The 14,587-nt window shown below is 33.9% G+C and overlaps 1 protein-coding gene across 4 annotated transcripts in view; it reads right to left on the bottom strand.

Annotated features, from left to right (window-relative positions):
- The window catches only part of LOC145291186 (uncharacterized), a 30,132-nt gene extending 16,058 nt beyond the window's left edge, over positions 1–14,074 (bottom strand). Inside the window, exons 1-3 of one of the 4 annotated variants that reach the window (XM_080136761.1) lie at positions 13,952–14,074; positions 6,867–7,304; positions 2,434–2,572 (exon numbers count right to left, since the gene is read on the bottom strand). In XM_080136761.1, coding sequence (XP_079992887.1) covers positions 2,434–2,572; positions 6,867–7,090 — 363 coding nt within the window. In that variant the 5' untranslated portion in view covers positions 7,091–7,304; positions 13,952–14,074. Of the gene's footprint in view, positions 1–2,433; positions 2,573–6,866; positions 7,305–11,904; positions 13,337–13,845 lie in introns of those variants that run through there. The other 3 variants (XM_080136762.1, XM_080136765.1, XM_080136764.1) reach the window with 3 other exon arrangements.
- Positions 14,075–14,587: the final 513 nt, after the last annotated feature.

Genomic DNA, 14,587 nt, shown 5'->3' with positions numbered 1-14,587 from the left:
GGAGTTAATGATAATGTACAAGGTTTGTCTGAAAAGTAATGGGACTAGTGTCAGAAACCATTTATTTCAATTCCAAACAACTGCTACAAAAAGAAAATGTAATCATTGTAGAATACTAAAAATTAGTTATATAATCCCAATTTATCATGTTTGACGATAACAATATCCGTTTCTCTCTCTTTTGCCTACAACCCCCACAGCACACCTAGTTTTATCACTTTTAACACATGCATTGTATATTTATTTATATACAATAAGCAGACGTGGACAACTACTTAGATCATACATACACTAAATGCCACCAATAGAATCGCCAATAAAATTCACAAACCTTTCTGAAATCTAACTATAGTTGGTGCAAATAAATTTTTGTCCATGCATGACTTGTCCACCAAGTTTCAATCATAATGCCCAACAGTTTTTGTATTAAAATTCTGAGTTTTGAGATGAGGGCTGATTGTTTATATTATTTTTATTGATGCGACTATCGTTCTCATCTTGAGTGTTATTAGTGCAACGTTTCCGTCGGATTAGCCTTCAACCATCCTCAATAACCATAAAATAGAGACTAACTCAAAGAATACAAAAATATCTACGGAACCAGTACCTTTTCTTGTTTCTTTTCCAAACAACAACCAACATGCCTGAAGACGGTCGAAGGCTAATCCGACCAAAACGCTGCACAAAAAACACTCAAGATGAGAACAATAGTCCAATCAATATAACAGTCTTTGTTTTATCACCATTCAATGATAAGCACGCCCGGATACAACATCCAAAATTGTCAAGAACTCTGACACTCTTCAAGCCTGATTTTGGCTGTAAATACCCTCTTGAGTTTAGGAAAGTCCAAGGATTGATTTAATATTAGTTTAATTCATTGTTGATTTAATAGTTTTGCATTGTTGAATGAACGTATAATTTTATAGCTTGCACTTTTCAACAACAGTAGTTTTTAAATAACCACACATATAAAAATCTGGGGGATTATGGTTTAGTGACTGAAGTTCTTTCAGGATCACACCATCAACTGATGTTATGATCACAAAACTGAACGATGATAAAATAAAAAACTGAATCTTGGTGGACAAGTCAAACATAGAATGAAATTTATTTGTATTAAATATCATTAGATTGCAGAAAGGATTGTGATTCCATGGGTGGCACTTTTGGAGGGTCACTCTGAATTAATTTTTAACATTGTAACCCTGTTAATATGCACGGGCATAGACAGAGCACGGCAGATCTAGAGGAGTAAACTTTGATAAACAATTTTGTTATTCTCATGGGTAGCAGTAGTTCTTGTGTCGTCCAATGAAAGTGTGACAGCAAGTTAGAAAACAACATGGGTGTGTGGATAATCATATTTTTATATTCTTGACAATCGACAAGTACTAGGCTCAATTTTTTTTTTTTTTTTTTACTCACTTTCACCCCTAACAAAGCATATTACCACTTAGACATAAGGGCCTACTATTTGAGACCATGCCTAAGAATGATTAACAAGATGTTAGTTTACGTTACATTTAAACTTCTGCATATCAGTACAGTCAGGGAAGCAGGTAGCAGGAAGGGAATTCCAAAGTCTAACCATTTGAGGGAAGAAGCTATTAGAGTAGAAAGCTTTCTCGCATTTAGGGACCTCAACAGTGAAGGGGTGTGATTTTGTTGTTAAGCAAGTTTGTCAAGGATATGTACATTGAGGGGGCACAAGTGCAATGAGTTCATCAGAGCACATTCCATTAAAATATTTGTAAAACAAACACAGGGATGCAACATTGCAGTGATGGGAGAGGGGTTGGAGCTTAGTTGACAAAGTGGGATATATTAGATTGAAAACTCTTTTTTGGACCCCATCCAAGAGGGAGAAACTAGTGGCAAATGCACCAGCCCAGATGTTGCAACAATACTCCATGCATGGGCGAATGGTCGCCTTGTAGAGGTGCAGAATACTCCCAGGTGCGAGTAGTCTTCTAGCACAATAGAGGGAACCGACCTTCTTTGCAGCAGCCTTTGCAATGTCCTCAATGTGTTTGTTCCAGTTCATATTGCCCATGAATATTAAAGCCAAGGAGTTCGAAGAAAGAATTCTCAATTAGAGTGTTATTTGTAATGGATATCGATGATTGGAGGGGCGTCTTGTAATTGTTAAAGGAGAGCACCTTAGTCTTACTAGCATTAAATGTTAGCGGAGAACTATGACTAAATGGGGTCTCGGACAAAATACTCCTCCTTTTGAAGAGGTTCATGTTAGGAAGCGCATCCAGCTGTAAAAGTTTTGCTTCAAACAATCTATTGTTGTTCTAAGTAAATTTCAAACTATAATAAATAGCAGAGATGTCCGAGCAGTCGGCAAAAGGCAGACTTGTACGAGCTATGGAAACCTGTATACAACTGGATAGTCATTTAAAAAAAAGAGAAAGAAGTGTTTACCTTGATATATTTGTGCAAGTTAAAGTGCTGTGCATAGTCTTTGAGGTAAGCACACACATCGGAATGGTGCAAAAATGACGGAAGCTCTGGTTTGTAGGGAAAATCAGGAAAGCACATAACATCTTTGGGCAAATTGGTTCTAAAGAGAACAACAAAAACAAAAATCCATTTTAATAAATTAAAGGTGACAATGATAACTGGCAGGGTTATCCAGTATCACCCAGGTTCTTAATTTCGATAAATTAAATAAGATCGCACAAAAAAAAAAAAATAAAATCAAAGTAAATCTAAGCAACCTGTTTAATAATGATTTGAAATGTTTAAGTTCATTTGGGAAAAAATCATTAATACCCCAGGTGAGATACAACTCACAATCTGTCCATAATTATGGCAAGTGAGCTACAAAGAAAATTTCTTTCTTTTGTTAAATGTAGAAAAAATCAGAACAGATAATTTTTTTAATTTCTGTGCTTGAATTATATCACCAAGGTAACAAAATTTCTGAACAACCTCAATGGCTTCACCATCCACTACAAATTTTCCCCAGCATCCGACTTCTTGTCCATCTCTATTATCTTCTTGCACACAAACTGGTTATCATCCCTCAACCTATTTATAATCTCTAATATATATATATATATATATATATATATATATATATATATATACACACACACACACGCGCATATGGTGAGTCATGGGAAATGGATGTTTTTAGAATACTCCTTGCTCTCCTTAAGTAATGGATAGGGAGTGAGAAAGATAATTTTTCGCTTCTAACTATTCCATAAAGGCATAGTTTAGTAAATGTTTTTATGTACATTATAGAATTTTTGTTGAAATATTCAGTTTTGTTTTCCTTAAAAACATCCATTTCCCGTGACTCACCCTGTATATAAAAGTGATCTTGTCTGTGTGTGTGCAGGTGTGCATGGGTTAGTTTCTAAAAAACTACTCTGTCAATTTTTGGTCTCTAAACTTGAAACTTGATATGAAGATTTGGATCTGTAGAACAAATTCGATTTGATTTTTAGTCTGAAAAAAAAAAAAAAAAGAAAAAGCTGCTAAGGAGACAAAATAAAAAAATTGAAATTTGGCATGCATAAGTTGACTGACTGTGTATCATCCACACATGTGAAAATATACATTTATATGTTTAAGTTTGTTAATTTGTAAAGTTTTGATATGTTTGTCGTCTTAGCTCAGATGGTAGTGACTAATGCTGGAGAGCTAAAGTTTTTGGGCACTGCCAGGCACACTAAGTATCTTCATGTGAAATTTCATAAAAATTGACCCAGCTGTTTTGGAGTCCATAGGGAATGAACTCATAGACACAAAGTTCTTTTTATATAATAGTAGAGATAAAGATTATCAAGAACACAAAATATGAAAAATAAAAATTTATTTTCAGTATAAGTCCACAATTCAATCCAAATAAAAAAAAAATTTCTTTTCAGTATAAGTCCACAATTCAATCCAAATAAAAAAAAAATTTCTTTTCAGTATAAGTCCACAATTCAATCCAAATAAAAAAAAAATTTCTTTTCAGTATAAGTCCACAATTCAATCCAAATAAAAAACAAGAATGCAGAAAAATCTTTATGATCTATCTACCCATAACGAAACGAAAATTTCATATTCCAAAATTTAAGTAAACCGATCAAGCAATTTTTTTATAAAAATAATTTTTAAACAATTGTAAACAATGTGAAATCGTTAACATTACAAAACTAAGCTCGCAAGTTTGAATTATTGTGAAGTTATCTGTCCTGATTTCTTTTTCAAGCTGGGGCCGCAAAACTCCCTTTTTGCTTACTCATTAAATTTGACTTTTTTAGTTAAATATAAAACTACTTGATCAATTTATGTAATTTTTGGAATATGACATCTTCGTTCCATGATGAATACATATATCATATAAAGATTTTTCTGTATTTCATTTTTTAGGTTGAACTGTGTACTTGCACCTTTTGGTGAAAGTGTCAATGTGTACCAACTAAACACTCACCTCTCAAAAATTAATTTTTAGAGGTAGTCAGGTTTGTTTTAAACGAATATCACATTTAAAACTGTTGCCAACAAGCAGTTTTTATGATATTAAGATTTTTTATTATCCGATGCATTCTCTAATGGTTTTCAATGGTCGCCATTTTGGTTTTTGCTTTAGACACTCACCAGATATGCACATGCAATGAGTTGCTATACAAGCGGAAGTTGGAAGAGAAAAAGCAACAGAAATATGCAAATAGGGTTAGCATTAATATTATAACGTAGCCGTTATGCTCAAACCGTGTTCGTTATAGTTCAAACGTCTCTTGGACCCCCATGTCGTCCGGCAATGTTGAAAAGAAACAAACAAAAAGACATAAATCTAACTCTGCTCTTTTTTTCTGTTTTAGCAAAAAGTATTTCTTGGTCCTCCGATTTATCGGAGTGGGACCTATGATTTCAGTGGCGTCCCTTCTTCCGTTATTCCAGACAATTGCCAAATAACCGTCCATTAGTTTTTCCCGAAATTTTTTGCCTTTGACTTTACATGACCATCTTTTTTTAACCGCACTTTACTTCTCCAGACCACGTGGTATCCTTTGTTTCTTTTTCTTGTCATGCAAGTTTGCGTACACTTCCTAATTTGCATATATGCCTTTTTTCGGCTACTGCTGCTAATATCTTCACAAGCCAGCTATCTTACAACTTCTGCTTATATTTTCCGATGTGCTTATATGCACTCTGTTACAATATTAGGACAATGTTTAAAAAGAAAATCGAAAATTGAGGTTTTGTGCAAAAAAAAAAAAATCAAGTTGTTTGTGAATAACAATGAAATCTTCGGGTCAAGATCAAAGTATAGTATCTGTTCTTCAGATGTTGCCCTTCAATTTCTTGTTCTTTGTCAGTGGAGGAGAAATCCTTCACGACTGAGACAATTTTTATTTTTGTTCCTTTTCTCCACATTAAAAAACGACCCTGATGTCTAACTCTGTCCAGTGGGGAGACATTGTAAATAGGAACAATGAAATAATTAAACTAAAAACTCACGACTTTTCAAAACAGACCTGAAAACCATAAAAATAAATTTTTGAAAGGTGAGTGTTTAGGTGAAGAAGGTGCAAGTTCACAGTTCAATCCTTAAACTTCTGACCGACCAATAATATGAATTTAGGCAAGCCCGTTCCACAGCAGACATTCTAACTGTAATCTCCGAGCGTATATACCATTCACTTGACAAAGTAGGGGAGGGTAGAGCGGTAGCTCTAGATATATCTAAGGCTTTTGACAGAGTATGGCATGAAGATCTCAGGAAAATCAGATCATACGGTATCACTGGAAGAATACTTAACATAATTAAATCCTTCTTAGATAAGCGAAAAATCCATGGACCTCTATTATTCCTAATATTCATAAATGACCTCACTGACAAAATTGTCTGCGAGATGGGCATATATGCTGATGACACCATGCTCTATAACAGACACAACAGGAAACCAAATGAACACTTATCTAAAGAAATGGCAGAAACACTAGACGATGACCTCCAATCTGTAGTGGAATGGGGATAAAAATGGATGGTCACATTCAATGCTGCCAAGACTAAACTTGTTTCCTTCAATTACTACAAGAAACCTTCTCTACCACCAATAGCAATAACCAAATACTCTTTATCTGAAAGCACATCTTTTAAACTCCTTGGCCTAATGTTCACAGGAAACATGAGTTGGAACAATTACATTGAGAGCATTGCCAGAACCGCTGTGAAAAAGGTAGGTTCTCTCTACCATGCTAGAAAGCTACTAACGCCCAAAAGTATCCTGTACCTCTCCCATTCGCCCATGTATGGAGTATTGTTGTCATATTTGGGCCGGTGCATCTGCTATTAGTCTCTCACTCCTAGACAAGGTTCAAAAGAGAGTCGCCAACCTGATAGGACCTGAACTGTCATCTAAGCTTCAGCCTCTGTCCCATCGACGAAATGTAGCATCCCTCTACCTGTTCTACAAGTACTTTAATGGTGAATGTTCTGATGAATTGCAAGCACTTGTACCCCCTTTACGTAAATACCTCGCCAAGCAGTAAAATCCCACACCTTCACAGTAGAGACCCTAGATGTAAGAGAGCCTTCTACTCCAGTAGTTTCTTACCCAGAACCGCTAGACTTTGGAATTCCCTTCCAGGTTCCTGCTTCCTCAACTGTACCGACATGCAGAAGTTCAAGTGTAACGTGAACCGACATCTTGCTGCCCAACTCCCCACCTAGTACCCCTGTAGTCTGTGTCCCTAATAGTAGCCCCCTACATCAAAGTGGCAATGTGCCTTGTTTGGGGTGAAAATGTAATAAAAATAAATATATATACACATACAGAAAAATCTTTATGATGTACGTACACATAATGGAATGAAGACGTGATATATTTTTCTAAAATATAATAACTTACCTCAAGTTTTTATATATGCTTGTGTGCACTGGCAGTCCATAAGCATCGTATCCAGTTTCAGGTGAGTAGACCCAGGTACCACCGATCTCCGGTGCTTGTTCAAAAGCCACCACCTCAAAACGGATTGGATCTGATGATAAAAGATCCTTTTTTCGGGGTATCGTTAAATGTCGCAAAACACAGAGGCCAGCCGCACCGCAGCCCACCACGGCAACTTTCTGCATTTTCTTATTTTGGTTGGAAAAACCGTTTCTTTTAATAACTATATGAGATAATGGATTTTCTGTTTTGCTGTAATAGCCACCTAATAAACTGGGTTCATTGAAATAGGAAGGAAAGAAAAAATAATGTTCTTGATTTTGTAAAACTTTTTTCTAGTATATATATAAAAAAAATCAAGATTGCATTTGTAGATATTATGAAGAGTCTAACAAATTTCTGAAAAAGAAGAAAAGAAAAAAAACGTAAATAAAAATGCGTTTTATCTTCAGTCATTTATTTTTATCTTACGTTTATTCTGTCTTACAACCCACAAATTTAATTTGAATTAGAATAATAATAATAATAATAACTAAATAATAATTGATCTAAAACGTCAACTACCCCAGAAATCAATTGAAGAGAAAATTTAAAAATAAATGTAAAAATGTCTATAATAAAAAAACGCATCTTGGAAAAGATTTTTTGGAGCTTCTACACTATTGGGACGAGATTTGGTGCAAGTTTATAAATGGTCCACAAGCAATCTTTTTTACTATAAAAATCTGAAAAAAATCTTTATAATGTACGTACTTGGCACTGCATGAAAATGTCATATTCCAAAAATCACGTAAATCGATCAAGTAGTTTTTTTTTAAGAAAATAAAATATTATGAGATATTTTATCGAAGAAAAACTTCACGACATCTTGTTTTTGAAGGATACACTGCTAGCGACACCTATTGGGAATGTTTGGAATATAAGACCAGAAAGGGGCAGACAATCGACTGTCCTCACTATAGAAAAAAAAACTTGGAAAATTAAGACATTTATAAGTTTTTGAGGATGTTGAAAACGAAAATAACATTTAAAATTCCAGCAAACGAGTAGTTTCTAAGATATGAAGAATTTTACGTAAATTGAGCACCCACACGTTGACGCTCCTCCAACAAAAATTCGGCAAATGTGTATTTCAGCGGCGTAAATTCAAGCTTTTACACTAGTGGTGGCCATAAAGTGGGTGATCATTAAATTATTATAGAAAAGTGATCCCCCACTTTCTTTAAACTAACATTTCTTCATATCTTGGAAACTACTATCATTCAAAAACAAGATGTGAAGTTTTTCTTCGATAAAATGTCTCATAATATTTGATTTTCTTAAATAAAAAAAAAAATACTTGATCGATTTACGTGATTTTTGGAATATGACATTTTCATGCAGTGCCAAGTACGTACATTATAAAGATTTTTTGCAGATTTTTATAGTAAAGAAGATTACTTGTGGACCATTTATAGACTTGCTCCCGAGATTTTGTAGTTGATAAATGGAGTTTTCAGATAAAAAAACAATGGTTTCTACTGATTTTTTTTTTGGGGGGGGGGTCAATTCTAAGTTACGATGGTAGCTTTCAAATTATGCAGTCGGAATTACCTGAATATTACTGAATTATTAAACATACGACTTTAATTGTGGGAGGAGGTGAAAAATTGTCGCCATCTTGTTTGAATCAAAATGGAAATTACCTCTCTTTTGAACTCTATCTTACGATCGTTTTCATCATATTCTATTTTTTTTATTTTCTTTTATAAATAATTTTCTACCTTATCGATTTTCGTAATTTTTTGATATAATCATCTTAAAAATACGAGGAATACATAGATACCATTGTTTTCATGTAAAATTCAGTTTTACGATTTCCGAAATCTCGTCCCAATAGTGTAGAAGTGCCATTTTTTTTTTTTTCTAGGTCAGTTGATATTAATTTAAGTACAATAAACACGTAACAAATTCACAAATGAAACCGTTTTAAACTCTATTATCCCACTTCGGTGCTTAAATTCTGGGAAAAAAATATAAGTGTTTATGCCGTTTAGGGATCAAGTAAAGATTAGATACCCCGTAGCAGACGACAAAAATAAGCGAACACTTCAAGTGGCACCGTTTAATCGACCTTGGCATTGCCGTTGGGTGGGTGTTTCTAAACTTGTAAACAGGTCAAATAGCAGACATATTCGAATGTTCGCGAGCAAGATTTAAAAAAAATATATTTACGAAACTTGTAAAGATTTAAAAGTAAAAATAAATATTTACAAAACATTTTCTTTAATATTAAATATTTACAAAACTTTTAAGGATATTTTTTTTTTTATTATTTACGCAAAACTTTTTAATGTAAGTAAGTAATAAAACGAACGTATTTAAACAAAATATATTTAAATAAATGCGTGTCTTTCTGAGTACGTTCTTTAGAACTTTTAATAAAACTAATAATTATAATAATAATAATAATAATAATAATAATAATAATAATTATAATAAAAATAAAAAAAAATGGAAACTGAAATGTTTGGACGCTAAACTAGTAAACTTACTTTCACTTAATTTGCATTTATAGAGAAGTACCTATTTACTATGCCTCCCCACGGGACAAAGTTAGACACCAGGGTCGTTTTTTAACGTGGAGAAAAGGTACAAAAATAAAAATTGTCTCAGTCGTGAAGGATTTCTCCTCCACCGAAAGAGAACAAGAAATAGAAGTGCAGCATCTGAAGAACAGATTTATAGAGAAGTAAGCAAATAGCAAGTTTTTTTTTTTTTTTTTTTTAATAAAAATAAAGACTTGTATCTTTATAAAAATAAAAGTTATAAAAGATATGTGAATAAAATATATTTTTTTAAATCTCGATTGTTTATACTTGTGATTTTACTATGCATAAAAATTGCCTCAGTCTAGAAGGATTTCTCCTCCACTGACCACCTACATACATCGCACTTTAAATAAATATTGAATTGTATTAAAAACGCACGAAGATACACACACACACACACACACACTGTACATAAAAATTAATCTTAGTCGCAAAAATCCGAACAAGTCAGTTATTTTATATTTGTTTCTGTCATAAAAAGTTTAGTTATAATAATTTTATTTCAATTTTTTTTTTCTTAATCATGTATTTTTTCATTGACATCCGAAATTCTCAGTTATAACCTCGGTTTATTTATTTATTTGGTATTATTTTACGAGCTGCTCCAGCGTAGTATAAACACCCCAACCACCCCATGTTAAGAACGGCTTTCGGAATAAACACCTCCCAACCTCCCCATGTTAAGAGCGGCTTTTGAGGTTAGGGGTGTTTTTTTTTCCGAAAGCCGTTTTTAACATAAGAAGGTTGGAGTGTTTATAATATGCCTGGGCAGGTCGTAAAAATTTACCATTTATTTATATTATTATAATTATTATTATTAATAGTGTTATTAAAAGTTCTGTAAATATATAAAAAGAACGTACCCAGAAAGACACCCATTTATTTAAATATATTTTGCTTACATAGAAAAAAGTTTTGTAAATATTTAATATTAAAGAAAATGTTTTGTAAATATATATTTTTTCTTTTAAATCTTTAAAAGTTTTGTAAATATATTTTATAAAAATCTTGCTCGCGAACATTCGAATATGTCTGCTATTTGAGATATTAAATCTTTTATTCATGTTAAAAAAATACAGTCAAAATCAACGATGAACAAAAAACTTGGGCACATGGCCAACTCAAAAGGGGAGATTTTGGGGGGTCGTTGGTCATCCTTGTCACTCCAGAACTAAACAAAGTCAGAAGTTTCTCCCAGCTAGTATCTTCTTTCACCATAATACCGCATTCACCCTTTCATATTTGGGGACGTCCTACTTAACTCCCAATTTTTAAAACATTTTTTATTGACGTGTAAAAACAAAACAATAAAATGGTACAATAATTCATTTGTGTCGAGGGCGGGGGAAGAAAAAACAAAAGGTGATTTGGACCCTCCCAACCCTGTCTAGTTGATAGACTGCCCGTTCCACTAGGTTTGTAAAAGGAACCTCGCTTCTGCGGGTCAGTCTCTAGGTGGGGATGCCCTCTAGATGGGGGTGAATGGAGAAAATAAATTTTTGTGGGTAAGGGGTGGAGGTTAGTTTGTATTTCTTTTTCTCCAAGATGGGTAAAATTTAGAGGAAGGGGTGAAAACAAAAATTGCAGGTAAGAGGGGATGGGGATCTGGGAGGCTTCCTAATCGGGGAGGGATGGAACAGTGGAACTGGAACACACACTCAGCTAGCTGAGAGGCTACTTGTTTAATTTTACTTTACAGAACTGCGCGTTCCACACCTAGGCGGGGAACACGTATTCAAATTTGGCTCCTCTTCGTACACACAGACTTGCCACATATATCCATCTTCTGTCAAATGCCGCGCGATGCAGCCTTCTTCTATCACATCTGATCTTCACCCGTAGTTGGTGTTTAAAGAAAGCGATCAGATCTTGATCAGAAAAAGACAACACCCCCCCCCCGGCAACCTTGCAGACGCGACGTCCAAATCACCATTCTCGCCACGGCCAGGATCGTAACGTAGACCATTTGTCTTTCCCGGTCCCACGGCCGCCTCACGTTGTCCACAACATTGGATACAGTAATTGGGCGAGGATGCTCAGGATCTTTGGTCTGCTTACAAGTTTAGAAACACCTAACGGCAATGTCAAGATCGAACAAACGGTGCCACTTGAAGTGTTCGCTTATTTTTGTCGTCTGCTATGGGGTATCTAATCTTTACTTGATCCGAAAAAAAAAAAATGGCCGCAACGTCTCGATAATTACTTCAAAATAAGAAATAAAATAAATGTTGGTAGCGCTTATTTTGTGTGTACTGTGTGGCCTCGTTTGTTTTTTTATTTATTTATTTTGGCTTGAACTTTTTGCGCTGTTCGGATTATTTTGTTGGCCAGAGATTATAGTTATAGGTAATTATTACCAGGGAAATTCGTGCAAGTCCAAATAAAGAAAAGCTTTATCGTGTACCTACCTCTCACGGAATGTCATCAGTGTTTTTCCTCATATTCGAAAACAGCGAAGGAAAGAATTTTTGCGCGTGCGTGTGTGCACTTATTGATCCGCGCTATTTTTTTATTTTTTTTTTAATAGTTTGTTAAATCCGGCTAAAAAAAAAAATCGCCAAGTTCAAGCCAAATTGAAAATTTCCCGTGCTGAAATAATAGCGTTATTATTTAGAAAGCCATTCTTAACATGGAGACGGGGGGGGGGTTCGATATGAGGAAAATCAGTGCACAGTGGCCACACAGCGTGGCTGGTGGGTTTTTGGTTATTTTTGTTTATCGTCGCAAGTGCTAATGTGAACTTGCACCAAGTTTCCTGTTAATAATTACCTATAAGGCGGAGTTGGAGTTGTACAACCATCACCCCCATGCGTAATTTCTATACTGATAGTTTTTTTTTTTTTTTTTTTGAAATTTTTTCACTGGATTATTATTGATTGGACACTAAATTAACCAAATTATATAAAAAAAAAAAAATCATTATTTCGACATTTCAAAGGGGTGCTCACTTTTTAGTTACAACGTTCTGGTAAATCAGTCACCCATTTTGTAACCAATAAAAACGCGGGTACATCAAAACCATAGAAAGTAAAAATGACATGAGCCTACCGCATTTGGAAGTCAGAAATATTTTTTTTTCTAAAGAAAAAAAAAAAAGATAGGACATGACTTTTTTTTTTAATTGTTTTTTATCAAAATAAGTTTCGAGTTTTTTTTTTAACTGATTTAGTTTTTGGGGTTTGTATTACTGTACACACAGATTCGAAAAAGTCGCAAAAAAACAAAAAACAAATATATAACAAATAATGTTATCAAAAGCAATAAAAGTTACTTTTCTACCTAACTGGATATGTTTTTAGTGTGTTTATTTAATGTAGCATCTTTTTTTTAAAAAGTATTATAAATTTCACTAACATGCTGGAGAAATGTTTCATAATTTTCCATCCCGTTGTCAATTTTCATATCGTACGCCTCCCGATACATTGCTTCGTCAACATGGGACCATTTCATCTCCCGAAGACACTTCCGTATTTAGAAAAAAAAAAAAAAAATGGGTGCCCGATTTACCAGAACGTTGTAACTAAAAAATGAACACACCTTTCAAATGTCGAAATGATTTTTTTTTTTTTTTTTTTTTTTTTTTAATAATCTGATTAATTAGTGTCAAATTGTAAAACCGCGCCCACTATTGGAAGTTTTCGGAGGTGCTGAAAACGAAAATAACGAAAATAAAATTACAGAAGACATGGGGAATCACTTTTCAATATTAATTTCACTTTTTCTTTGGAGGGGGGGAGGGTAACGTAAAATGAACACAAGGGGTTGTATTATTGCGTACACAGATTCGAAAAAGTTGTCAAAAAACAAATATATAACAAATAAATGTTATCAAAGGCAAGATAAGTTACTTTTCTACGTAACTGGATATGTGTTTAGTGTTTTTATTTAATGCAACATGTTTATTCAGCTCGAAAAACATAGTGTTTACCGATGTATTGGAAAATTAAAAATGGCGCCCGACTCTCTCTTTGACATGGTAAGTTTGGAAAAAGGAGGTAAAAAAAAATTAGACAAAATACTGTTAGAAACTCGCTCAATATATGTTACCGTAACAAACATAGGCTGACATATTCGGTGGGTGTTTAACAGTATTTTGCATATTTTTTTTATTTTTAACCCCTTTTCCCAAACTTACCGTGTCAAAGAGAGAGTTGGGCGCCATTTTAAATTTTCCAATACATCGGTAAACACTATGTTTTTCGAGCTGAATAAACATGTTACATTAAATAAAAACACTAGAAAATGATCCAGTTAGGTAGAAAAGTAACTTATTTTGCCTTTGATAACATTTATTTGTTATATATTTGTTTTTTGACAACTTTTTTCGAATCTATGTGTAGTGTACAAACCCTAAAAACTTTCCCATTTTCAGCAGGTGCGTGAAATAAAATGGCGTCTTCAGTTTCGGCGATAAAGTGTACAAGTACCGTTTCTTTTTACAATGGATTTATTTACCATTCGTTAATGGATAAACTATACAGTCCGTGATTTTCCATCAGATCATAATGTCGAATTAGAACAGGATATAAAATGTTCTCCGGTGTTTGTTATTGTTTTCACGCCACGGTGTTCGCTGGAAAACTATCCCTTCTTAAAAAAAGATATGTTTGCTTCTTTAAAACCTACATCTGATTTTATAGAGATAATCGTTTATTGGGTATAAAAAAGTTATATTTAAAGATTTAGTAAAGAAGAAACATTTCTTTTTAATTCAAGTTTTTTTTTAATAGTTTATTCTGTGAAATAGTTCACTAACATTCCTATTTACTTGCCTTCTCACTAGAGCAAAGTTAGACACAAGGTCGCTTTTTTATGTGGTGAAAATCCATCTCATGAAAATGAGGTACTCTGGATCGGCACAAAAAATAACAATTGTCTCAGTCTACAAGGAACTCTCCTTCCCTAGGGACAAAATCAAAGTGTAGTATCTGTTCTTCAGATGCTGCACTTCTATTTCTTGTTCTCTTTCGGTGGAGGAGAAATCCTTCACGACTGAGACAATTTTTATTTTTGTACCTTTTCTCCACGTTAAAAAACGACACTGGTGTCTAACTCTGTCTCGTGGGGAGGCATAGTAAATAGGTACAATTA

Source organism: Euprymna scolopes, chromosome 12 (assembly GCF_053919585.1).
Source record: "Euprymna scolopes isolate OS-2025 chromosome 12, ASM5391958v1, whole genome shotgun sequence".
Lineage (NCBI taxonomy): Eukaryota > Metazoa > Mollusca > Cephalopoda > Sepiida > Sepiolidae > Euprymna > Euprymna scolopes.
The sequence above is the reverse complement of the archived record's forward strand: the minus strand, read 5'-3'. Positions and strand labels throughout refer to the sequence as shown.